The 25,090-nt window shown below is 44.4% G+C and overlaps 1 protein-coding gene across 1 annotated transcript in view; it reads left to right on the top strand.

The window, feature by feature from the left end:
- Positions 1-3,244: 3,244 nt before the first annotated feature.
- Positions 3,245-25,090, top strand: part of LOC123486127 (CUB and sushi domain-containing protein 3-like) — a gene marked incomplete at its 5' end in the record, with an annotated part of 123,528 nt that continues 101,682 nt past the window's right edge. Inside the window, 8 exons of the mRNA XM_045217334.1 lie at positions 3,245-3,358; positions 3,540-3,635; positions 4,005-4,208; positions 11,222-11,346; positions 11,490-11,586; positions 12,676-12,780; positions 17,770-17,888; positions 23,271-23,340. Of these exons, the coding sequence (XP_045073269.1) occupies positions 3,245-3,358; positions 3,540-3,635; positions 4,005-4,208; positions 11,222-11,346; positions 11,490-11,586; positions 12,676-12,780; positions 17,770-17,888; positions 23,271-23,340 (930 nt within the window). The remainder of the gene's footprint in view (positions 3,359-3,539; positions 3,636-4,004; positions 4,209-11,221; positions 11,347-11,489; positions 11,587-12,675; positions 12,781-17,769; positions 17,889-23,270; positions 23,341-25,090) is intronic.

Raw genomic sequence — 25,090 nt, 5'->3', positions numbered from 1 at the left:
CTGAACCACCCGAATAAAACTCTCCCAACTTCCACTTTAGAAATTAGAATTGTTGTAAACTACAGCGGTTCAATGTTTCAAGGAATAGACTCAACTTACTTTATTCAGCTAGCTAACTATGACGCCATAGCTAACTAGCATGCTAGCATCCAATAACACACAGTTTAGCACCAATACTTGGTTACAACAAACTACCAATAGTGTGTTAACACACTAAACAGATAATTTGTGTCCGTGTCTAGTTCTTTCATAACGCAGCAATAATTAAACGTTGGCTAGCTAGCACAAAGATATTGTATTTAGCTACCACAGTACAGCTAGCTGGTAGTGTTGGCTAGCTAGCAATGGCTGCTATGTTGACTTTGTTTTAAAAACGGCGTCGCTGCGAACGAATGTAGCTGGCTAAAAGGATATTGTATTTAGTTGCTACCGTTGCTAATAGCTACTCGCCAGCTAGTGCAGGAGGTGAGTTAGCTAGCTAGCTTCGTGCTACACCCGGCACCGCCGAATACAAAAGTAACCTACAATAACTACATACAACAACTACCCACAACAGCCCACGATGCCTACCTATAATACCTAACTCCAATCTAAATACATAGTTTAAGCCTTACTCGACAAAGCCCAAGCTATGTATAAAGCCAAACTTACCCGACGCCAGCTGTCTGGGTGGCAGACTGCAATCAGTAGCTGTAATTAAGTACAGCAGCTACCAACCACCTAACGTTAATGCCTCGGATAATGTTGTGGTCGACGTCGTAACAGGATGCCTGTTGAAACCACATCAGACGATTTCGTCGGCAAACCAGTCGTGTTGGATCGGCGGGGCTCAAGGCTAGCTCAAGGCTAACTGGTGCTTGCTAAGGGGCAATGGTAATTAGCCAACAACAGGTTGCAGCTAGCTGGTTGCGATGATCCGGCGCTAGGGTCCAGTGATTCCGGCAGAAAATCCGATATGCTCTGGGTCGATAGCACGCTGTGCAGACTGGCCGACGAATTGTCCAGGCCAGAGCTAGAGCTGGCTGGTGGGTAGTGCAGGCCACGGACAATGGTGAAGACGCTAACGGTGGCTAATAGCAAGTAGCCATTTGGTTGCAGCTAGACTAGTTTCAGCTTAAGGTTCTTGATAAAAGTTATAAAGAAATAATAGAATCCTTTCCACTTTGGGTGAGGCGGGTTGCAGGAAAGTATATTTAGTTAAAGAATTAAAAGTAAAATTGAGAAATATATACAAAATAGACAAAAAACAAGAAACTGGCTATTTACACAAGGACACAGAAAAAAAACACGACCACACTGCTATGCCATCTTGGATATAAGTTATAAAACAGTAGGAGTTCAGCCTGTACAGTAGTTAAACCATATGTTATGAAACAGTAGGAGTTCAGCCTGTACAGTACAGTAGTTAAACCATACGTTATAAAACAGTAGGAGTTCAGCCTGTACAGTAGTTAAACCATACGTTATGAAACAGTAGGAGTTCAGCCTGCACAGTAGATAAACCATACGTTATAAAACAGTAGGAGTTCAGCCTGTACAGTACAGTAGTTAAACCATAAAGTTCAGCAGAGCAGTAGGGTCACAACAGTGTGTGGTGTTTGTTAATATGTCTGGGTTGTCATTTCTCTTTGCCGATGGTATTCCATCTACTTCTTGCTTCGCCAAAATACAGGTGATGCATCCCAAATGGTACCTTGTTCCCTAGTGCACTATAAAAGGGTTTCACTTCGGACTCAACCAGGCAGCGATTCACCTTTATAAAAAAAACATAGAAATTGTAATTTGCACCCTCTCAAAAAATAAAGTTATGCTACAGCTAGCACCGACTGTACTGTGTGTGTGTGTGTGTGTGTTTGTGTGTGAGTGTGTGTGTGTTCACCAGGAGGTAGAACTCTGTACAGGCTTCAAAGGAAGAGGACAGGTTCCCTTGAATAATTCATAGACAGAAGGACAAACATATGTTGCCATTCTTCTTCCCTTTAGCATGGCAGTGTTGTAGCTTCTCTCTCTAACACATTACTGATTGGCTCTGTGGCTGTGCTACACCTTTCAGGCTCGTCTAACGCTGTGGCTCGGGGCTGAAACATGTTTCAGGTACATTAGTGGCTACCTGCCGCACTGAGGAGTGGCACGGCCCCTTCTTTCAGCGTTGTGGCCTGTTTCTAGTTTACCCTCCCTGGTTACGTGTCCTAGCCCCTATCTGTCTTCACAGCTGCGTGACGGTCACAATGTGTGTGTGTGTGGACTGTGTACTGTGGATCCAAGGCTGGTTTTCTCTATAGGCCGTAAATGTAGAAGTCCGTGCTATAGGCCCTTGTCTGACATATCCACTATCTTGTGCACTACTTTCGACCAGAGCTTCTACGTGGGCAGCTTCTAAAATAAACTGGAGGAAAGCTCCGTTCTATAGACCAATAGGCATCACTCCCAATCCAAAAACTCCTCTAATAAGGTAGTGCACTGTATAGGAAATAGGGTGCCATGTCAGACAAAGCCCTAGTCCAATGCCCTCATTTCTCAGAGAAATAATTCCCAGTTTAAACACACTGTCAGAGGAAGATGAAGGTGTCCCATCTCTAAACTGCTCTCACCTTTGGCATTCGTACGTAATGTACTTATTGTGATCGAGATGTAGTTGTCCCTGATTGCACTGACTTTGCTCACAGCTGCTTGTTTGAAGAAGTGTACTTACTGTGATCAAGATGTGGGTGTCCCACTGTCTATCCTAAGTTCAATGCACCAATTTGTAAGTCGCTCTGGATAAGAGCGTCTGCTAAACGACTTAAATGTTAAATGTACGTCTTCATCAGCAGACTAGGGCTGTATCTCAAATGGCACCCTATTCCCTATATAGTGCACTACTTTATATAGGCTCTGGTCAAAAGTAGTGCAGTATATAGGGAATAGGGTGCCATTTGAGATGCTAGGAATGTTTAGTTTTCATGTGGCGTCGTCTGATGCCTGGAGGAGGAAATATTGAAGATCTTTAACAGCATATACTGTATCATCACTCTGGAGGAGGACATATTGAAGATCTTTAACAGGATATACTGTATCATTACTCTGGAGGAGGACATATTGAAGATCTTTAACAGGATATACTGTATCATCACTCTGGAGGAGGAAATATTGAATATCTTTAACAGCATATACTCTCTCTCTCTCTCTCTCTCTCTCTCTCTCTCTCTCTCTCTCTCTCTCTCTCTCTCTCTCTCTCTCTCTCTCTCTCTCTCTCTCTCTCTAGTGCTGTTTGGCCAGTTTGTGGTGTTCCAGACGTTGGTGAGTGATGTTGTGAAGATCTACGATGGACCAACTCCAGACTCTCCCGTCCTCTCGTCCATCTACGGCTCTCACTCAGGTAGAGAACATCACCTTTACTCTTTCCAGTGAATCGTATCATGACCTGACAGGGCTCACCTGAAAATAACAAATCTCAATGTGACTTCCCTGGTTAAATAAAGGAGATCAAATAATAAAACATAATATTGTTGAGTTCAAGGCGATGGCTTTAACAAAACCAAAACTTTCTCCCCCTGAAGGAGAGACTTTAACTTTAAGTTCTGGGAACAAAATCACCATCAAGTTCACCACCGTGGGTTCAGAGACAGCCAAGGGATTCCACTTTGTGTATCAAGGCAAGTTATCTATATTATTTATCTTTGATATGAAGATAGATGAACTGCCTTGCAGTTGCTAACTGCTTAATATCTTGGCAGAGAGGAGAACATTTGGCTGCCCTTAAAAGCACTACATCATGTCATAGTATCTTGATTGATCTATCTCTCTGCCATTGAAAGAACCATTCAGCGGTGCTCCATTGAGTGCTGAGGATAGTTGAGCAGAGCAGAGCAGGGAGAAGACAGGGGCAGATGCAGAGATTGACTGATGATCTGAGAGAGGATGTTTGGTGGATATTTTTCACCACCACGTCCTATATCTCTGTGCCAATCCCTTGTCTTCTCTCTGTCTCTCTCTGTCTCTCTGCCTGTCTTCTCTCCTCCCAGCTGTCCCCAGGACCAGTGCATCCCAGTGCAGCTCTGTGCCGGAGCCCAGGTTTGGGAAGCGGATAGGGAACGACTTTGGCATTGGCACAGTGGTGCTGTTTGAATGCAATCCAGGCTACGCTCTGCACGGCGCCACTGCCATCAGGTGTGAGGCCGTCCCCAACACTGTGGCTCAGTGGAACGGCACTGTGCCCACCTGCGTAGGTAAGTAGACTGAGCCAACTATTCACAGTGACAGACCTAGCTGCACCGCCACAAACCACACAGTCACAGACCTACAGGGAAACTAACAGACCTACAGGGAAACTAACAGACCTACAGGGAAGCTAACAGACCTACAGCAAAACTAACAGACCTACAGGGAAACTAACAGACCTACAGGGAAACTAACAGACCTACAGCGAAACTAACAGACCTACAGGGAAACTAACAGACCTACAGGGAAACTAATTTTTTGTTGCAGCAATTAGACCTAGATGACAAAACTTTTTCTGATTACCAATATTTACATGAAATGATAGCACATGCTGTACATTATCCCAACATGGTGTCAGTTTATCACAGGACCACAGCATATGTAAGAGGGTTCCTTTGTGCTTTTTGCATCTCCAACAGAGATGTGACATTTCTAGGGGCATTACATGCATTCTGGCAGGAGTGTAGTAAGTCCTATGAATTATCTTAGGTTGTAGGAGCAGGTATGAACATTTTCACATATCTGTGACCAATGGATCTCCTCAAATGTTTCCGATTTTTTCCTTATAGGTTCTGAACCATCAGGTAGAGTTTCAATCAACTCAACCCTTGATATAACTTGGCAATCAACTTCTTTGGCGTAGCAGCTTCTTTCAGTATTTTTTCTATGCTAGATGCCTTAGGTTCATCCGGATTCTGTTGAAGTGATTGAATAAGATTTCTGGGTTGTAAGAACTTAAAGAAATTAGTCTTGGATAATCCAAATATGTATTGTTATTGTTTGAATGACAGTAGAGATCCATCATAGTACACATGTTCAAAATTAATGATGCCACTTTGGAACCAGGATTTAGAGATGTTGTCATTAAACGCTGGAGGTAAGGTGGGGTTGTTCAAAATAGGGGTGCCTGGTGATATTGGTTATATCCACCTCATGAATTGATGTACACTTTCCCAAATACAAATGGAATTGAGAATCATTGGATTGTAAAAAAAAATGTTCTTCAATGCCTTGGACCCGAAGTAGTGAATATATTTGAGATCATAAAGTATTGCATTTGTGGCATCGATACTCCTCCATGCACAAGGATAGTGTGATGTCTGTCCATTGTTTAAGTGAACACGGTTGTGCAGCCCACTAATACTTTTTCATATGAGGTAGTCCAAGACCTCCAGATTTATAGGGGAAGTGTAAAACAGTCAATTTGATCTTGAGGTCTTTCCATTCCAAATAAAGTTGGAGAGCAGGCCATTTATTTTATTAACAAAGTTAGATGGAGCTTCTCTCTCTTAAAGGGATACTTGAGGATTTTGGCAATGAAGCCCTTTATCTACTCCCCCAGAGTCAGATGAACTTGTGGATACCATTTTTATGTCTCTGTGTCCAGTATGAAGGAAGTTAGAGGTAATTTTGCGAGCCAATGCTAACTAGCGTTCGTGCAATGACTGAACGTCTATGGGTGTCTGCTAGCATGCTAGCAGATACCCATAGACTTCCAGTCGTTGTGCAGGTGCTAGTTAGCAAGTTCCTTCAAACTGCACTCAGAGACATAAAAATGGTATCCATGAGTTCATCTGACTCTGGGGGAGTAGATAACATCCCAAAGTATCCCTTTAACTCTCTCTTAACAAAAACCATATGCTCAATTACGCCAAACTCTTTTTACAGAAGGTGACAGCGGATACATTTGATTTTGCGGTATCTGTGCAGAAAAGTTGAGTTTATCTTTTAGTAACCTTCTGGTATTGAATCGGTCAGTCACGCAACGTCTGTTTAGCTTACCTTCCAAAAAACGATCCGGCATCATAATGAGTTTTGTTGTTTTGTTGTTTCAATTAGGGTCTCCTGAATGAACAAGCATTGTTTTAGATAGCGGAAACCCACAGAGTAGCTAGGAGGGGAATGGAATCAAACCTGGTTTTAGATAGCAGATACCCATAGAGTAGGAGGGGAATGGAATCAAACCTGGTTTTAGATAGCAGATACCCATAGAGTAGGAGGGGAATGGAATCAAAACTGGTTGTAGATAGCAGATACCCATAGAGTAGGAGGGGAATGGAATCAATCCTGGTTTTAGATAGCAGATACCCATAGAGTAGGAGGGGAATGGAATCAAACCTGGTTTTAGATAGCGGAAACCCATAGAGTAGGAGGGGAATGGAATCAATCCTGGTTTTAGATAGCAGATACCCACAGAGTAGCTAGGAGGGGAATGGAATCAAACCTGGTTTTAGACAGCAGAAACCCATAGAGTAGCTAGGAGGGGAATGGAATCAAACCTGGTTTTAGATAGCAGAAACCCATAGAGTAGCTAGGAGGGGAATGGAATCAATCCTGGTTTTAGATAGCAGATACCCATAGAGTAGCTAGGAGGGGAATGGAATCAAACCTGGTTTTAGATAGCAGATACCCATTGAGTAGCTAGGAGGGGAATGGAATCAAACCTGGTTTTAGATAGCAGATACCCATAGAGTAGCTAGGAGGGGAATGGAATCAAACCTGGTTTTAGATAGCAGATACCCATTGAGTAGGAGGGGAATGGAATCAAAACTGGTTTCAGGGGAATGGAATCAAACCTGGTTTTAGATAGCAGATACCCATAGAGTAGCTAGGAGGGGAATGGAATCAATCCAAAGTGGCAGTGTGTTTGTTTTGTGTCTTCACTCTTCCGTCAGAAATTTGTTTTAGAACTTTATTGTCCATGCAATGTGGACAACATGATTGACTGAACACAACAAACAACATTAAAATGTACCAGTGCTCTCAGATCTGCTTGTCTCCCATCCAGTATGGTGTATTACTGAAGCAGACCTGCTTGTCTCCTATATGGTGTGTGTGTGTTTCCTCCTGATATGACCTTTATGGTATCTATTACTGAAGCAGGCCTGCTTGTCTCCTATATGGTGTGTGTGTGTTTCCTCCTGATATGACCTTTATGGTATCTATTACTGAAGCAGACCTGCTTGTCTCCTGTATGGTGTGTGTGTGTTTCCTCCTGATATGACCTTTATGGTATCTATTACTGAAGCAGACCTGCTTGTCTCCTGTATGGTGTGTGTGTGTGTGTGTGTTTCCTCCTGATATGACCTTCATGGTATCCAATAGTAACCCATGATAGTTGATGCATCTTTAAATAACCCCTCTGTCTTAATTTCTAACTGATATTTTCATCTCTCTGTGACATGAAACCACTTGCGTGTTGCGTGACGCTTTTGAGAACGTTTGTTCCCTCTCCAATTGCATTTTGGAAGTTTCCCGCGTAGCCTACAGCTATGTGAGCATTGTTGAGCTTATAATATGAAGAAATAAAACTTCATCAACATTATAAAGCTAAACAGTCTGATCTGTTGCGCCAGCCTCATTGCTTTTTTCTTTTCTTTTTTTAATGTGCAGTGGTTGTGTTTTTTATTGTTTTATTTTAACCTTTATTTTGACAGGGAAGACATATTGAGACCTAGGTCTCTTTTCAAAATGTCAATAATTTTTGGTTTATAGTCCCAGCTCTACGCAGATGCAGGATCTTAATTTGACCAGGAAAATAATCCTGCAGCAACAGGAAATGTGAATTATTGTGTGGATTATAATAAATGGACATTTTTGTAGGGGTTGATCCATTTTTAGTTAGGTGCAAATCAAGTAAAACATTTTTTGGGGGAAATTACAAACTTTAGAAGGCTTTTAGAACCTAGAATACACTACAAGCAACAACAGGATGATCAAATTAAGATCCTATGCCTGTATGTAGGGAATAGGGTGCCATTTGGGACGCAGACATAGTGATTATGGCAGAGATTGAGAGCTGTATTTGTATTTATTATGGATCCCCATTAACTGCTGTCAAGGCAGCAGCTACTCTTCCTGGGGCCCAGCAAAATTAAGGAAGGCACATGAAGAGGCAGGCATGATCACCAAGTCTGCTTCACCTGAGGAGTGAGGAGATTAATAATGAAGTCGCTTTCTGTGATTTCTCACAGTGTGTGTGTGTGTGTGTGTGTGTGTGTGTGTGTGTGTGTGTGTGTGTGTGTGTGTGTGTGTGTGTGTGTGTGTGTGTGTGTGTGTGATTCTCGCGGCGTCTGTCTGTGTGTGAGAGTAGTGAAGAGGATATCACCTGTAAAATATTGCTGAGTTTGAAATTGCAGTGAACTGGATTAGGGCAATAATTAGATTTGTGAGCTTCTACATGCAGCATGATCAACAACACTCTGAGGCAGGAGAAATCATGCTGTGGGTTTATATACTGTCCTCTATACATCCTGACTGGTTGGTGCAGTAGATACAGGCTATATGTAGCCAACTAAGTAGTTGTCTGTAGACTACCCCTCTTTGTCCTTGGTGCGGTAGATACAGGCTATATCTAGACAACTAAGTGGTTGTCTGTAGACTACCCCTGTTTATCCTTGGTGCGGTAGATACAGGCTATATCTAGACAACTAAGTGGTTGTCTGTAGACTACCCCTGTTCGTCCTTGGTGCGGTAGATACAGGCTATATCTAGACAACTAAGTGGTTGTCTGTAGACTACCCCTGTTCGTCCTTGGTGCGGTAGATACAGGCTATATCTAGACAACTAAGTGGTTGTCTGTAGACTACCCCTGTTCGTCCTTGACAGACAGGCATCAGGTTCTGTATATGAGGACTGAAGGAGGCGTCTCAAATGGCACCCTATTCCATAAATAGTGCACTACTTTTGACCAGATTCCTATGGGTTTCCCTGCACTATATAGGGAATAGGGTGCCATTTGAGACGCAGACTGAACATCCTTGCCGTATTTAACATCCAGAGAGGCCTTGGGGATTGACAGCTCGGTTTCTCCACTAAGGTTAGGTGGTGAACACAATAGCTGGCCAACCTTTAACCAGGCAGTATTGCACTCCTCCACAGGAAACTAAAGAATCGCATTGTTTCTCTCCTCCTGGATTAGATAAAAGTGGTGTTTATATTCAGGGAACATTCACATGACATCATCATGTGTTCCATTGTTGAAAGGAGAGTAGACGTAAAATGCCATTATCATTAGTCCCTGTTATTCTGATATCTGTCATGAAATGAATGAGTAAACAACCCGTTGACTGTAGTTGTTGGTAGTCTGTATGACTGTCACTGGTGATAATACACAACAGAACAACTGCTGTGATTTGAGTTAGCTCTCTAAAGCAACACATTGTATTATTTCATATAACTAATAGTATACAGTGTTTGTTTTTTTATCAGTGGCTGATGTATGTCTGTATTGTTTGAACTACAATAGGCCTTACAGCTGTTCATATTGTAATGTGCAGTAGTGGCCTTTCAGATATTGCCGTAAAAGCAGTACGTGACGTGCTTTGATCTGTGCTGTAAAATATATAGCTATGTTCCTATATCCACACTAGGAAACCACTTAGAATGCATGCCCGATACGTTGAAGTGTGGATATTGGAGAGCCTAAGGCCTGTAATCAGTTGTGGTCCTCTGAGGTTTATAATGAACCCCTGGGACCAGCAGGATATCTACAGTAATCAGTTATAGTCCTCTGAGGTTTATAATGAACCCCTGGGACCATCAGGAGATCTACAGTAATCAGTTATGGTCCTCTGAGGTTTATAATGAACCCCTGGGACCAGCAGGAGATCTACAGTAATCAGTTATGGTCCTCTGAGGTTTATAATGAACCCCTGGGACCAGCAGGAGATCTACAGTAATCAGGTATAGTCCTCTGGGGGTTTATAATGAACCCCTGGGACCAGCAGGAGATATACAGTAATCAGTTATGGTCCTCTGAGGTTTATAATGAACCCCTGGGACCAGCAGGAGATATACAGTAATCAGGCTGGCTGGGGTAAACGGGTGACAAATGATGGATAGATGAAACCCATGGATGGATGTCTATGAGATGGTGGGATGCATGGATGAGTAACCCTCCATAAAAAATGAGAACAGGTGGCTGGGGTGAATGGATAGGACAGATGAGGGATGGATGGATGAAGCCCCATGGATAGATGATGATGATGATGATGATGAGATGGAGGGATGCATGGATGAACCCTGGACTCCATGGTGATGGAATAGGAGGACACCCTGGACTCCATGGTGATGGAATAGGAGGACACCCTGGACTCCATGGTGATGGAATAGGAGGACACCCTGGACTCCATGGTGATGGAATAGGAGGACACCCTGGACTCCATGATGATGGAATAGGAGGACACCCTGGATTCCATGATCAAAACCCCAACTTCAATTTAGTAGAAGAGATTATTAATATCACCGTAACAGAACGGTCCATTGTTGTGTAATGAAGCATCACCGTAACAGAACGGTCCATTGTTGTGTAACGAAGCATCACCGTAACAGAACGGTCCATTGTTGTGTAATGAAGCATCACCGTAACAGAACGGTCCATTGTTGTGTAATGAAGCATCACCGTAACAGAACGCTACAGCAGCATAGGATAGCTGTTTGTACCGCTACACATGACTGGCGAGTCCATTCTATCCAGTTTACAGTCAGACATGTTGGTTTTAGATCATGTCTAATATAGTCACTCACTGTCTGGCTGCTGCTGCACATTCTATTAACCCTGCCGGAGAGGCTTTGTGGTTTGAAATGTTTATCTTATAGCGGCCTAACCTAGAATACAACTTCTCGAGTCCTTTGTGTTCCTCATTTACCCTGGAGTTGAAGTGGGCCTTTTGGTTTTTCATATCTCCCTCTTCCTTACCTTGTCCAGAGTGTGTGTGTGTGTGTGTGTGTGTGTCTACGCGTCTCTGCGTCTCTTTGGTGTGATGTCTCTCCCTTCCTTACGTTGTCTCCTGCCTGCTCTCTTACTATGTCTCATGTCTCTGGGTGACTTGTCTCTCTCTTCTCTCCCCCTGGTCTCTGGGTGACTTGTCTCTCTCTTCTCTCCCCCTTGTCTCTGGGTGACTTGTCTCTCTCTTCTCTCCCCCTTGTCTCTGGGTGACTTGTCTCTCTCTTCTCTCCCCCTTGTCTCTGGGTGACTTGTCTCTCTCTCTTCTCTCTTCTCTTCTCTACCCCTGTGCAGTTCCCTGTGGAGGGCTGCTGACGTCTCGTAAGGGGACCATCCTTTCTCCTGGTTACCCAGAGCCCTACGCCAACTATCTCAACTGTGTCTGGAAGGTCTCTGTGCCAGAGGGAGCAGGCATCCAAGTGAGAGACGCAGCATGTTTGATAGTTAAAAGGGTTTAAGAATTAAAGTTTCATGGAATTTTATCTTAGAATGGGAATTTGCAAAATGGGTCCCATTATTGATTTTTCTATTCTTACATTTCTTTCTTCTTTACCTTCTTCAGATCCAGGTCATAACTTTTGCCACGGAACACAACTGGGACTCCTTGGACTTTTTCGACGGCGTTGATGGCAACGCTCCAAGGCTTGGCAGCTATTCAGGTGAATTGTTTGTCTTTTCAGCTCCATTTTGGAATTGAAGTAATGTCTGATCAGAACACTCAGTAAAAGTACTGATGGATATGACTGGGGGAGACGGAGGAAGGCGACATTTGGAATGCTCTTTGAGAAAAGTTCTCAGAATCTCCCACGGCGTGGTTCAAGGAAATTAAAAATGGCCTGACTGACTCTAGTCTCCACCTGATGAAGAAGACCTGAGTGGTGGAAACAGTGTCAAATAAATCTATCAACTGGGACTTAATAAATCAATATCCAGCACCTGCTCAGAGACAATGGATGTGTGTAGGGCAGGGCTCTACAACCCTGTTCCTGGAGATCTACCCTCCTGTAGGACAGTTTCTCTCCAGGAACAGGGTTGGAGTTAAAACCTATAGGATGGTATCTCTCCAGGAACAGGGTTGGAGTTAACCCTACAGGAGGGTATCTCTCCAGGAACAGGGTTGGAGTTAAAACCTACAGGAGGGTATCTCTCCAGGAACAGGGTTGGAGTTAACCCTACAGGAGGGTATCTCTCCAGGAACAGGGTTGGAGTTAACCCTACAGGAGGGTATCTCTCCAGGAACAGGGTTGGAGTTAACCCTACAGGAGGGTCTCTCTCCAGGAACAGGGTTGGAGTTAACCCTACAGGAGGGTATCTCTCCAGGAACAGGGTTGGAGTTAACCCTACAGGAGGGTATATCTCCAGGGACAGGGTTGGAGTTAAAACCTACAGGAAGGTATCTCTCCAGGAACAGTGTTGGAGTTAACCCTACAGGATGGTGTCTCTCCAGGAACAGGGTTGGAGTTAACCCTACAGGAGGGTATCTCTCCAGGAACAGGGTTGGAGTTAACCCTACAGGAGGGTATATCTCCAGGGACAGGGTTGGAGTTAAAACCTACAGGAGGGTATCTCTCCAGGAACAGAGTTGGAGAGCCCTGGTGTAGAGTATATGATATTTTCCTATTGACTGTCTTTCCATTAGTATGTTCTACATTCCAGTCACATTCAGAACACAGACCAGTGTTCAATCCCTGTGTCCACCCTTCCTACTGTAACTCCCACTTTACTGTCTCCATGGGTGTGTTCTGTAGGTACCACCATCCCTCAGCTCCTGAACAGCACCTCCAACAACCTCTACCTAACCTTCCAGTCCGACATCAGTGTGTCTGCAGAAGGCTTCCACCTGGAGTATACAGGTATGAAGAGATATACAGTGGGGAAAAAAAGTATTTAGTCAGCCACCAATTGTGCAAGTTTTCCCACTTAAAAAGATGAGAGAGGCCTGTAATTTTCATCATAGGTACACATAAACTATGACAGACAAAATGAGGAAAGAAAATCCAGAAAATCACATTGTAGGATTTTTTATGAATTTATTTGCAAATTATGGTGGAAAATAAGTATTTGGTCAATAACAAAAGTTTCTCAATACTTTGTTATATACCCTTTGTTGGCAATGACACAGGTCAAACGTTTTCTGTAAGTCTTCACAAGGTTTTCACACACTGTTGCTGGTATTTTGGCCCATTCCTCCATGCAGATCTCCTCTAGAGCAGTGATGTTTTGGGGCTGTCGCTGGGCAACACGGACTTTCAACTCCCTCCAAAGATTTTCTATGGGGTTGAGATCTGGAGACTGGCTAGGCCACTCCAGGACCTTGAATGCTTCTTACGAAGCCACTCATTCGTTGCCCGGGCGGTGTGTTTGGGATCATTGTCATGCTGAAAGACCCAGCCACGTTTCATCTTCAATGCCCTTGCTGATGGAAGGAGGTTTTCACTCAAAATCTCACGATACATGGCCCCATTCATTCTTTCCTTTACACGGATCAGTCGTCCTGGTCCCTTTGCAGAAAAAACAGCCCCAAAGCATGATGTTTCCACCCCCATGCTTCACAGTAGGTATGGTGTTCTTTGGATGCAACTCAGCATTCTTTGTCCTCCAAACACGACGAGTTGAGTTTTTACCAAAAAGTTCTATTTTGGTTTCATCTGACCATATGACATTCTCCCAATCATCTTCTGGATCATCCAAATGCACTCTAGCAAACTTCAGACAGGCCTGGACATGTACTGGCTTAAGCAGGGGGACACGTCTGGCACTGCAGGATTTGAGTCCCTGGCGGCGTAGTGTGTTACTGATGGTAGGCTTTGTTACTTTGGTCCCAGCTCTCTGCAGGTCATTCACTAGGTCACCCCGTGTGGTTCTGGGATTTTTGCTCACCGTTCTTGTGATCATTTTGACCCCACGGGGTGAGATCTTGTGTGGAGCCCCAGATCGAGGGAGATTATCAGTGGTCTTGTATGTCTTCCATTTCCTAATAATTGCTCCCACAGTTGATTTTTTTCAAACCAAGCTGCTTACCTATTGCAGATTCAGTCTTCCCAGCCTGGTGCAGGTCTACAATTTTGTTTCTGGTGTCCTTTGACAGCTCTTTGGTCTTGGCCATAGTGGAGTTTGGAGTGTGACTGTTTGAGGTTGTGGACAGGTGTCTTTTATACTGATAACAAGTTCAAACAGGTGCCATTAATACAGGTAACGAGTGGAGGACAGAGGAGCCTCTTAAAGAAGAAGTTACAGGTCTTTGAGAGCCAGAAATCTTGCTTGTTTGTAGGTGACCAAATACTTATTTTCCACCATAATTTGCAAATAAATTCATTAAAAATCCTACAATGTGATTTTCCTGATTTTTTTTTCTCAATTTGTCTGTCATAGTTGATGTGTACCTATGATGAAAATTACAGGCCTCTCTCATCTTTTTAAGTGGGAGAACTTGCACAATTGGTGGCTGACTAAATACTTTTTTTCCCCCACTGTATACCTAGCTATAGGCTGGTCCTAGATCAGGTGTAATCTGGAGTATACAGGTATGAAGAGACACACCTAGCTATAGACTGGTCCTAGAACAGGTGTAATCTGGAGTGTACAGGTATTAAGAGACACACCTAGCTATAGACTGGTCCTAGATCTATAAGTGCTTTAGCCAAGTCCTCTGACTTTCATTGTTTATCCTTATTTTACCAGGTCAGTTGACTGAGACGTTCTCATTTACAGCAACGACCTGGGGAATAGTTAAATGGGAGAAATGAGCCAATTGGACCACAGCTCTCCCACTAACACCAGCCACTCTCCTCAACATCTGCCTCACAGCACCTTTAACCCTGTGTCCCGCCTTCCCCCAACACTGAGAGATGAACATAGTGTATATTCAGACGCTATCATCACCTATCTCCCACAACATCTCACCACAGCCCCAATCTGTCCATCTCAGTCTCACAGCACCTCTAACCATATGTACCACTCTCCCACAGTCTACCACCCATAGAGATAAACATACAGTGGGGAAAAAAATTATTTAGTCAGCCACCAATTGTGCAAGTTCTCCCACTTAAAAAGATGAGAGAGGCCTGTAATTTTCATCATAGGTACACGTCAACTATGACAGACAAAATGAGGAAAAAATATCCAGAAAATCACATTGTAGGATTTTAAATGAATTTATTTGCAAATTATGGTGGAAAATAAGTATTTGGTCAATAACAAAAGTTTCTCAATACTTTGTTATATACCCTTTGTTGGCAATGACACAGGTCAAACGTTTTCTGTAAGTCTTCACAAGGTTTTCACACACTGTTGCTGGTATTTTGGCCCATTCCTCCATGCAGATCTCCTCTAGAGCAGTGATGTTTTGGGGCTGTCGCTGGGCAACACAGACTTTCAACTCCCTCCAAAGATTTTCTATGGGGTTGAGATCTGGAGACTGGCTAGGCCACTCCAGGACCTTGAAATGCTTCTTACGAAGCCACTCCTTCGTTGCCCGGGCGGTGTGTTTGGGATCATTGTCATGCTGAAAGACCCAGCCACGTTTCATCTTCAATGCCCTTGCTGATGGAAGGAGGTTTTCACTCAAAATCTCACGATACATGGCCCCATTCATTCTTTCCTTTACACGGATCAGTCGTCCTGGTCCCTTTGCAGAAAAACAGCCCCAAAGCATGATGTTTCCACCCCCATGCTTCACAGTAGGTATGGTGTTCTTTGGATGCAACTCAGCATTCTTTGTCCTCCAAACACGACTCGAGTTGAGTTTTTACCAAAAAAGTTCTATTTTGGTTTCATCTGACCATATTACATTCTCCCAATCCTCTTCTGGATCATCCAAATGCACTCTAGCAAACTTCAGACGGGCCTGGACATGTACTGGCTTAAGCAGGGGGACACGTCTGGCACTGCAGGATTTGAGTCCCTGGCGGCGTAGTGTCTATACTGATGGTAGGCTTTGTTACTTTGGTCCCAGCTCTCTGCAGGTCATTCACTAGGTCCCCCCGTGTGGTTCTGGGATTTTTGCTCACCGTTCTTGTGATCATTTTGACCCCACGGGGTGAGATCTTGCATGGAGCCCCAGATCGAGGGAGATTATCAGTGGTCTTGTATGTCTTCCATTTCCTAATAATTGCTCCCACAGTTTATTTCTTCAAACCAAGCTGCTTACCTATTGCAGATTCAGTCTTCCCAGCCTGGTGCAGGTCTAATTTTTTGTTTCTGGTGTCCTTTGACAGCTCTTTGGTCTTGGCCATAGTGGAGTTTGGAGTGTGACTGTTTGAGGTTGTGGACAGGTGTCTTTTATACTGATAACAAGTTCAAACAGGTGCCATTAATACAGGTAACGAGTGGAGGACAGAGGAGCCTCTTAAAGAAGAAGTTACAGGTCTGTGAGAGCCAGAAATCTTGCTTGTTTGTAGGTGACCAAATACATATTTTCCACCATAATTTGCAAATAAATTCATTAAAAATCCTACAATGTGATTTTCTGGAATTTTTTTCTCAATTTGTCTGTCATAGTTGACGTGTACCTATGATGAAAATTACAGGCCTCTCTCATCTTTCTCTGGGCAACACAGACTTTCCTATTAGGAGTATTAGAACTACCTATCATCTCTCAGTATTCCTATTCCTATAAGGAGTATTATAACTACCTATCATCTCTCAGTATTCCTATAAGGAGTATTTGAACAACCTATCATCTATCAGTATTCCTATTCATATAAGGAGTATTATAACTACCTATCATCTCTCAGTATTCCTATAAGGAGTATTAGAACTACCTATTATCTCGCAGTATTCCTATAAGGAGTATTATATCTACCTATCCTCTCAGTATTCCCATAAGGAGTATTATAACTATCTATCCTCTCTCAATATTCCTATAAGGAGTATTATAACTACCTATCATCTCTCAGTATTCCTATCAGGAGTATTATAACTACATATCCTCTCTCAGTATTCCTATAAGGAGTATTAGAACTACCTATCATCTCTCAGTATTCCTATAAGGAGTATTTGAACAACATATCATCTCTCAGTATTCCTATTCCTATAAGGAGTATTATAACTACATATCATCTCTCAGTATTCATATAAGGTGTATTAGAACTACCTATTATCTCTCAGTATTCATATAAGGAGTATTAGAACTACCTATCCTCTCTCAGTATTCCTATAAGGAGTATTATAGCTACCTATCCGCTCTCAGTATTCCTATAAGGAGTATTAGAACTACCTATCATCTCTCAGTATTCCTATTAGGAGTTTTAGAACTACCTATCATCTCTCAGTATTCCTATAAGGAGTATTATAACTACCTATCATCTCTCAGTATTCCTATTCCTATAAGGAGTATTAGAACTACCTATCATCTCTCAGTATTCCTATAAGGAGTATTAGAACTACCTATTATTTCTCAGTATTCCTATAAGGAGTATTATATCTACATATCCTCTCTCAGTATTCCTATAAGGAGTATTATAACTACCTATCCTCTCTCAGTATTCCTATAAGGAGTATTATAACTACCTATCATCTCTCAGTATTCCTATAAGGAGTATTATAACTACCTATCATCTCTCAATATTCATATAATGAGTTTTATAACTACCTATAATCTCTCAGTATTCCTATAAGGAGTATTATAACTACCTATCCCTCACAGTATTCCTATTCATATAATGAGTATTAGAACTACCTATTATTTCTCAGTATTCATATAATGAGTATTAAAACTATCTGTTCAGTACTGTATGTTGCTGTTTTGAATGGTTTGTGTTTGTTTCTATGGTCATGTATTGCTCTGTATGTGCAGACAAGTGATTGCTATTGCCACTTTTGTGTTTTGACTCTGTCCTAAGCAATAGGTTTGGATTCATGCCCAGAACCTCAGCCCCCCCTCAACGGTGTCAATGTGGGCCAGCGCTTCACTGTGGGTGACATGGTTTCCTTTCAGTGTGACCAAGGCTACTCTTTGAAGGTGAGCACACACACACACACACACACACACACACACACACAGACACACACAGACACACACAGACACACACAGACACACACAGACACACACAGACACACACACAGACACACACAGACAGACACACACACACACAGAGACACACACAGACACACACACACAGCGCTGTTACCTTCCAGTAGGTTTTGGTTTTGCCATGGTGGTGTGGGTGTCAGCAGAAGGTTGAAGGTTTGAATCCAGCGATAGAAACTTGTCTAACTTTACCTTAAACACTTTGAAATGTGACGTTTGAAAAACATAGATGGACGTCTAATTCTGACGAGAGAGCTTGTTGACCCTGTTCCCTATATAGTGCACCACTTAGACCAGGGCCCAAAGGGATATACAGTGGGGGAAAAAAGTATTTAGTCAGCCACCAATTGCGCAAGTTCTCCCACTTAAAAAGATGAGAGAGGCCTGTAATTTTCATCATATGTACACGTCAACTATGACAGACAAATTGAGATATTTTTTTCCAGAAAATCACATTATAGGATTCTTTATGAATTTATTTGCAAATTATGGTGGAAAATAAGTATTTGGTCACCTACAAACAAGCAAGATTTCTGTCTCTCACAGACCTGTAACTTCTTCTTTAAGAGGCTCCTCTGTCCTCCACTCGTTACCTGTATTAATGGCACCTGTTTGAACTTGTTATCAGTATAAAAGACACCTGTCCACAACCTCAAACAGTCACACTCCAAACTCCACTATGGCCAAGACCAAAGAGCTGTCAAAGGACACCAGAAACAAAATTGTAGACCTGCACCAGGCTGGGAAGACTGAATCTGCAATAGGTAAGCAGCTTGGTTTGAAGAAATCAACTGTGGGAGCAATTATTAGGAAATGGAAGACATACAAGACCACTGATAATCTCCCTCGATCTGGGGCTCCACGCAAGATCTCACCCTGTGGGGTCAAAATGATCACAAGAACGGTGAGCAAAAATCCCAGAACCACACGGGGGGACCTAGTGAATGACCTGCAGAGAGCTGGGACCAAAGTAACAAAGCCTACCATCAGTATATACACTACGCCGCCAGGGACTCAAATCCTGCAGTGCAAGACTTGTCCCCCTGCTTAAGCCAGTACATGTCCAGGCCCGTCTGAAGTTTGCTAGAGTGCATTTGGATGATCCAGAAGAGGATTGGGAGAATGTCATATGGTCAGATGAAACCAAAATAGAACTTTTTGGTAAAAACTCAACTCAGTCGTGTTTGGAGGACAAAAGAATGCTGAGTTGCATCCAAAGAACACCATACCTACTGTGAAGCATGGAGGTGGAAACATCATGCTTTGGGGCTGTTTTTCTGCAAAGGGACCAGGACGACTGATCCGTGTAAAGGAAAGAATGAATGGGGCCATGTATCGTGAGATTTTGAGTGAAAACCTCCTTCCATCAGCAAGGGCATTGAAGATGAAACGTGGCTGGGTCTTTCAGCATGACAATGATCCCAAACACACCGCCCGGGCAACGAATGAGTGGCTTCGTAAGAAGCATTCAAGGTCCTGGAGTGGCCTAGCCAGTCTCCAGATCTCAACCCCATAGAAAATCTTTGGAGGAGTTGAAAGTCTGTGTTGCCCAGCGACAGCCCCAAAACATCACTGCTCTAGAGGAGATCTGCATGGAGGAATGGGCCAAAATACCAGCAACAGTGTGTGAAAACCTTGTGAAGACTTACAGAAAACGTTTGACCTGTGTCATTGCCAACAAAGGGTATATAACAAAGTATTGAGAAACTTTTGTTATTGACCAAATACTTATTTTCCACCATAATTTGCAAATAAATTCATTAAAAATCCTACAATGTGATTTTCTGGATTTGAAAAAGTATGAAAAATGTATGCACTCACTAACTGTAAGTCGCTCTGGATAAGAGCGTCTACTAAATGACTAAAATGTAAAAATTTAAATAGCCTGACACTGAGTGTGTTAGGTTAAATACTGTGTGTGTGTGTGTGTGTGTGTGTGTGGGAGGTTAAACTAACTGTACACACACATACACACACACATACATACACACACATACATACATACACACACACACACACACATACACACACACTTGACCTGTGTTGTTCAGATCCTCAGGTTCTAACTAACCCTCATGGCTCTGATGAGAAATTCACCTCACAGTAGATAATATTATTAATATTATTACCAGTTAAACACCTCAGCAGGAGTTCCTACACCTCTGCTCTGGCACAAACAACATCAAACATCCACATACTGGTTGCGTCCCAAATGCAACCCTGTTCCTTTCAGAGACGAGGACCCTTTGTCACGCCCTGACTCAGGGGACTCGTATATGTTGAGTCCGGGTGTGAATGTTCTATGTTGTGTATTTCTATGTTGGTGTTCAAGTATATATAGATCTATGTTGGCCGGTGTGGTTCCCAATCAGAGGCAGCTGTCGCTCGTTGTCTCTGATTGGGGACCATACTTAGGCAGCCTATTGGCACTGTCAAGTTGTGGGATCTTGTTCCGTATAAGGTATGTGTTTGTGTCTACCTTGGACTTCACGGTTCGTTTCGTTTCGTTTATTGTTTTGTCGAGTGTTTTTTATGTTTAAATAAACATGTATGCATATCACGCTGCGCCTTGGTCCGTCCCGTCTGTAAACGATCGTGACAGAAGATCCCACCAAACGAGGACCAAGCAGCGTGCCCAGGCGGAGCGAAGGGCCATGTCACAGGTGGGCAAGTTGTGGTCATGGGAAGAGATATTTGCAGGGAAAGGACCATGGGCTAAGGTAGATGCCCAGGCAGGAGAGGAGCAATGGCAACACGGAGGAGGCCGGTCGAGGAGGAAGCCCGAGAGGCAGCCCCAATAAAACATTTTTGGGGGGCACACGGGGTGGTTGGCGGAGCCTAGGGTTAGAGCAGAGCCAACTCCCCGTACTCACGCAAGAAGGCGTATGACTGGGCAAGCTCTGTGTTATGCGGAGCTACGTACTGTGTCGCCAGTGCGCCGGCACAGTCCTGGACGTCCTGTGCTTGCACCACGCACGTGCCGTGCGAAGATGGGCATCCAGCCAGGACGGGGTGTGCCGGCTCAACGCTCCTGGTCTCCAGTACGCCTCCTCGGTCCCACATATCCTGCGCCAGATCTACGAGCTGTATCGCCAGTGCGCGTGCACAGCCCAGTGCGTCCTGTGACAGCGCCCCGCACGTGTAGTGCGAAAGTGGGCAGCCAGCCAGGACGGGTTGTGCCAGCTCTCCGCTCCAGACCTCCAGTCCACCTTCGCAGTCCGGTCCAGCCCGTTCCTGCTCCTCGTACCAAGCCAGTGGTGCGCGTCGCCAGTCCGGCCTGATCCTGCCCCTCGCACCAAGCAAGTGGTGCGCGTTGCCAGTCCGGCCCGGCCTGTTCCTGCCCCTCGCACCAAGCCAGTGGTGCGCGTCGCCAGCCCGGCCCGTTCCTGCTCCTCGCACCAAGCCAGTAGTGCGCGTCGCCAGTCCGGCCTGTTCCTGCCCCTCGCACCAAGCCAGTGGTGCGCGTCGCCAGTCCGGCCCGGCCTGTTCCTGCCCCTCGCGCCAAGCCAGTGGTGCGCATCGCCAGTCCGGCCGGCCTGTTCCTGCCCCTCGCACCAAGCCAGTGGTGCGCGTCGGCAGTCCGGCCCGGCCTGTTCCTGCCCCTCGCACCAAGCCAGTGGTGCGCGTCGCCAGCCCGGCCCGGCCCGTTCCTGCTCCTCGCATCAAGCCAGTGGTGCGCGTCGGCAGTCCGGCCCGGCCTGTTCCTGCCCCTCGCACCAAGCCAGTGGTGCGCGTCGCCAGCCTGGCCCGGCCCGTTCCTGCTGCTCGCATCAAGCCAGTGGTGCGCGTCGCCAGCCCGGCCCGGCCCGTTCCTGCTCCTCGCATCAAGCCAGTGGTGCGTGTTCCTAGTCCGTTCCGGCCCATGCCTGCTCCTCGCACCAAACCAGTGGTGCGTGTGTCCAGTCCGGCACGGCCCGTGCCTGTTCCACCGGTGCCTGGTCTGGCACCGGTCAGCTGCTCCACTCCGGAGCCAGAGCAGTCCGCTCCACCGGTGCCTGATCCAGCTCCGGTTAGCTGCTCCACTCCGGAGCCAGAGCAATCCGCTCCACCAGGGTCAAGTCCAGCTCCAGTCAGCGGATCGACTCCGGTCCAGAGCAGTCCGCTCCACCGGTGCCCAGTTCAGCTCCGTTCAGCTGCTCCACTCCGGAGCCAGAGCAATCCGCTCCACCGGGGTCAAGTCCAGCTCCGGTCAGCGGCTCCACTCCGGAGCCAGAGCAGTCCGCTCCACCGGTGCCTGATCCAGCTCCGGTCAACGGCTCCACTCCGGAGCCAGAGCAGTTCGCTCCACCGTCGTCGGGTCCAGCTCCAGTCAGCGGTTCCAGTCCAGACCCAGACGTCAGCCCCTCTCCAGGTTCGGGGTCTTCCACACCAGGGTCCAGACAGGGCTTGGTACTTCGTGGAAGGAAGGAGAAGGGAAGCAGCGCGCCGAGGTCCAGACCAGACCAGGGGTGCAACAGGGAGGCGGAGAGTAAGAGGTCGTCACGCCCGGAGCCGGATCCGCCTCCGAGGCGGAATGCCCACCCGGCCCCTACCCTATTATGTTTATGTTGAGCGGTCGGAGTCCGCACCTTTGGGGGGGGTACTGTCACGCCCTGACTCAGGGGACTCGTATATGTTGAGTCAGGGTGTGTATGTTCTATGTTGTGTATTTCTATGTTGGTGTTCTAGTATATATAGATCTATGTTGGCCGGTGTGGTTCCCAATCAGAGGCAGCTGTCGCTCGTTGTCCCTGATTGGGGACCATACTCAGGCAGCCTATTGGCACTGTCAAGTTGTGGGATCTTGTTCCGTATAAGGTATGTTGTTTGTGTCTACCTTGGACTTCACGTTTCGTTTTGGTTATTGTTTTGTCGAGTGTTTATTAAGTTTAAATAAACATGTATGCATATCACACTGCGCCTTGGTCCGTCCCGTCTGTAAACGATATTGACACCCTTTATTCTACAGCAGAGACCTTGAGGATGAAGACGACTAAAAGGCAATTCCAACAAATCCACGCGCCAAAATAACGTGGAGAAAACATTTCTGACATGTTTCCCTCCCAGTTGTTTTCATGAATCAGCAATTTCAAAGGTTTCTCTAGTATTCTTTTACATTTGTTTGTTTCCTACCTGTACATCCCAAATTGGCATCCTATTCTCTATATAGTGCACTACTTTTGAACAGAGCCATAGGGCCAATATAGTGAATAGGGTGCCATTTGGAATGTAGTTTATGTGATATAGCTACTCCCTACAGTGCTGAATAGATGTGTTTGTTTTTTGTTTTTCTTCCTTGCAGGGTAATGCATACATTTCTATTTTCTCTTGCAGGGTAATGAATACATAACGTGTATGCCAGGGCCCGTCAGACGATGGAATTACCCCGTACCTCTGTGCTTAGGTAATGTATTCATTCTATACAAGTCGTCTTTATCATAGTAATGTTTACATTTTTACAGTATACAAGTCTGTAGTGTTTTGGTATTGAGATTAACCAACATATCTAACATCACACCTGTATGAACTATCACATCAATTTCTGCTCTCACTATGACTACAGTACCTCATTAGAATATAAATTCAGAGGAAAGCAACATTGTACATTTTGGATGTAAATGTATCTATCTCCACTGCAACCAATCAGTCAGAATGTGTCTCTTCTCTGTAGTTGATATCAATCAGTCAGAATGTGTCTCTTCTCTGTAGTTGATATCAATCAGTCAGAATGTGTCTCTTCTCTGTAGGTGATATCAATCAGTCAGAATGTGTCTCTTCTCTGTAGGTGATATCAATCCGTCAGAATGTGTCTCTTCTTTGTAGTTGATATCGCTGATGAATCTGAGTATAGCCTGTTTGTTTCTGCTATACAGATTGGTAGGATGACTTCTAGGATTAGAGAGTTTGTTTCTGCTATACTGCTTGGTAGGATGACTTCTAGGATTAGAGAGTTTGTTTCTGCTATACTGCTTGGTAGGATGACTTCTAGGATTAGAGAGTTTGTTTCTGCTATACTGATTGGTAGGATGACTTCTAGGATTAGAGAGTTTGTTTCTGCTATACTGATTGGTAGGATGACTTCTAGGATTAGAGTTTGTTTCTGCTATACTGCTGATTGGTAGGATGACTTCTAGGATTTGAGAGTTTGTTTCTGTTATACTACTGATTGGTAGGATGACTTCTAGGATTTTAGAGTTTGTTTCTGTTATACTACTGATTGGTAGGATGACTTCTAGGATTAGAGAGTTTGTTTCTGCTATGCTGCTTGGTAGGATGACTTCTAGGATTAGAGAGTTTGTTTCTGCTATACTGATTGGTAGGATGACTTCTAGGATTAGAGAGTTTGTTTCTGCTATACTGATTGGTAGGATGACTTCTAGGATTAGAGAGTTTGTTTCTGCTATACTGCTGCTTGGTATGATGACTTCTAGGATTAGAGAGTTTGTTTCTGCTATACTGATTGGTAGGATGACTTCTAGGATTAGAGGTTTTTTCTGCTATACTGATTGGTAGGATGACTTCTAGGATTAGAGAGTTTGTTTCTGTTATACTGATTGGGAGGAGGACTTCTAGGATTAGAGAGTTTGTTTCTGTTATACTGATTGGGAGGAGGACTTCTAGGATTAGAGAGTTTGTTTCTGCTATACTGCTGATCGGTAGGATGACTTCTAGGATTAGAGAGTTTGTTTCTGCTATACTGATTGGTAGGATGACTTCTAGGATTAGAGAGTTTGTTTCTGCTATACTGATTGGTAGGATGACTTCTAGGATTAGAGAGTTTGTTTCTGCTATGCTGCTTGGTAGGATGACTTCTAGGATTAGAGAGTTTGTTTCTGCTATGCTGATTGGTATGATGACTTCAAGGATTAGAGTTTGTTTCTGCTATACTGATTGGTAGGATGACTTCTAGGATTAGAGAGTGTTTCTGCTCTACTGCTGATCGGTAGGATGACTTCTAGGATTAGAGAGTTTGTTTCTGTTATACTGATTGGGAGGAGGACTTCTAGGATTAGAGAGATTGTTTCTGCTCTACTGCTGATTGGGAGGAGGACTTCTAGGATTAGAGAGCAGTGAAATCAAATCAAAAAATCAAATCAAATGTTATTGGTCGCATACACATGTTTAGCAGATGTTATTGCGGGTGTAGTGAAATT

The sequence above is a fragment of the Coregonus clupeaformis genome, unplaced genomic scaffold (assembly GCF_020615455.1).
Source record: "Coregonus clupeaformis isolate EN_2021a unplaced genomic scaffold, ASM2061545v1 scaf1014, whole genome shotgun sequence".
NCBI classification, from domain to species: domain Eukaryota; kingdom Metazoa; phylum Chordata; class Actinopteri; order Salmoniformes; family Salmonidae; genus Coregonus; species Coregonus clupeaformis.
The sequence above is the reverse complement of the archived record's forward strand: the minus strand, read 5'-3'. Positions and strand labels throughout refer to the sequence as shown.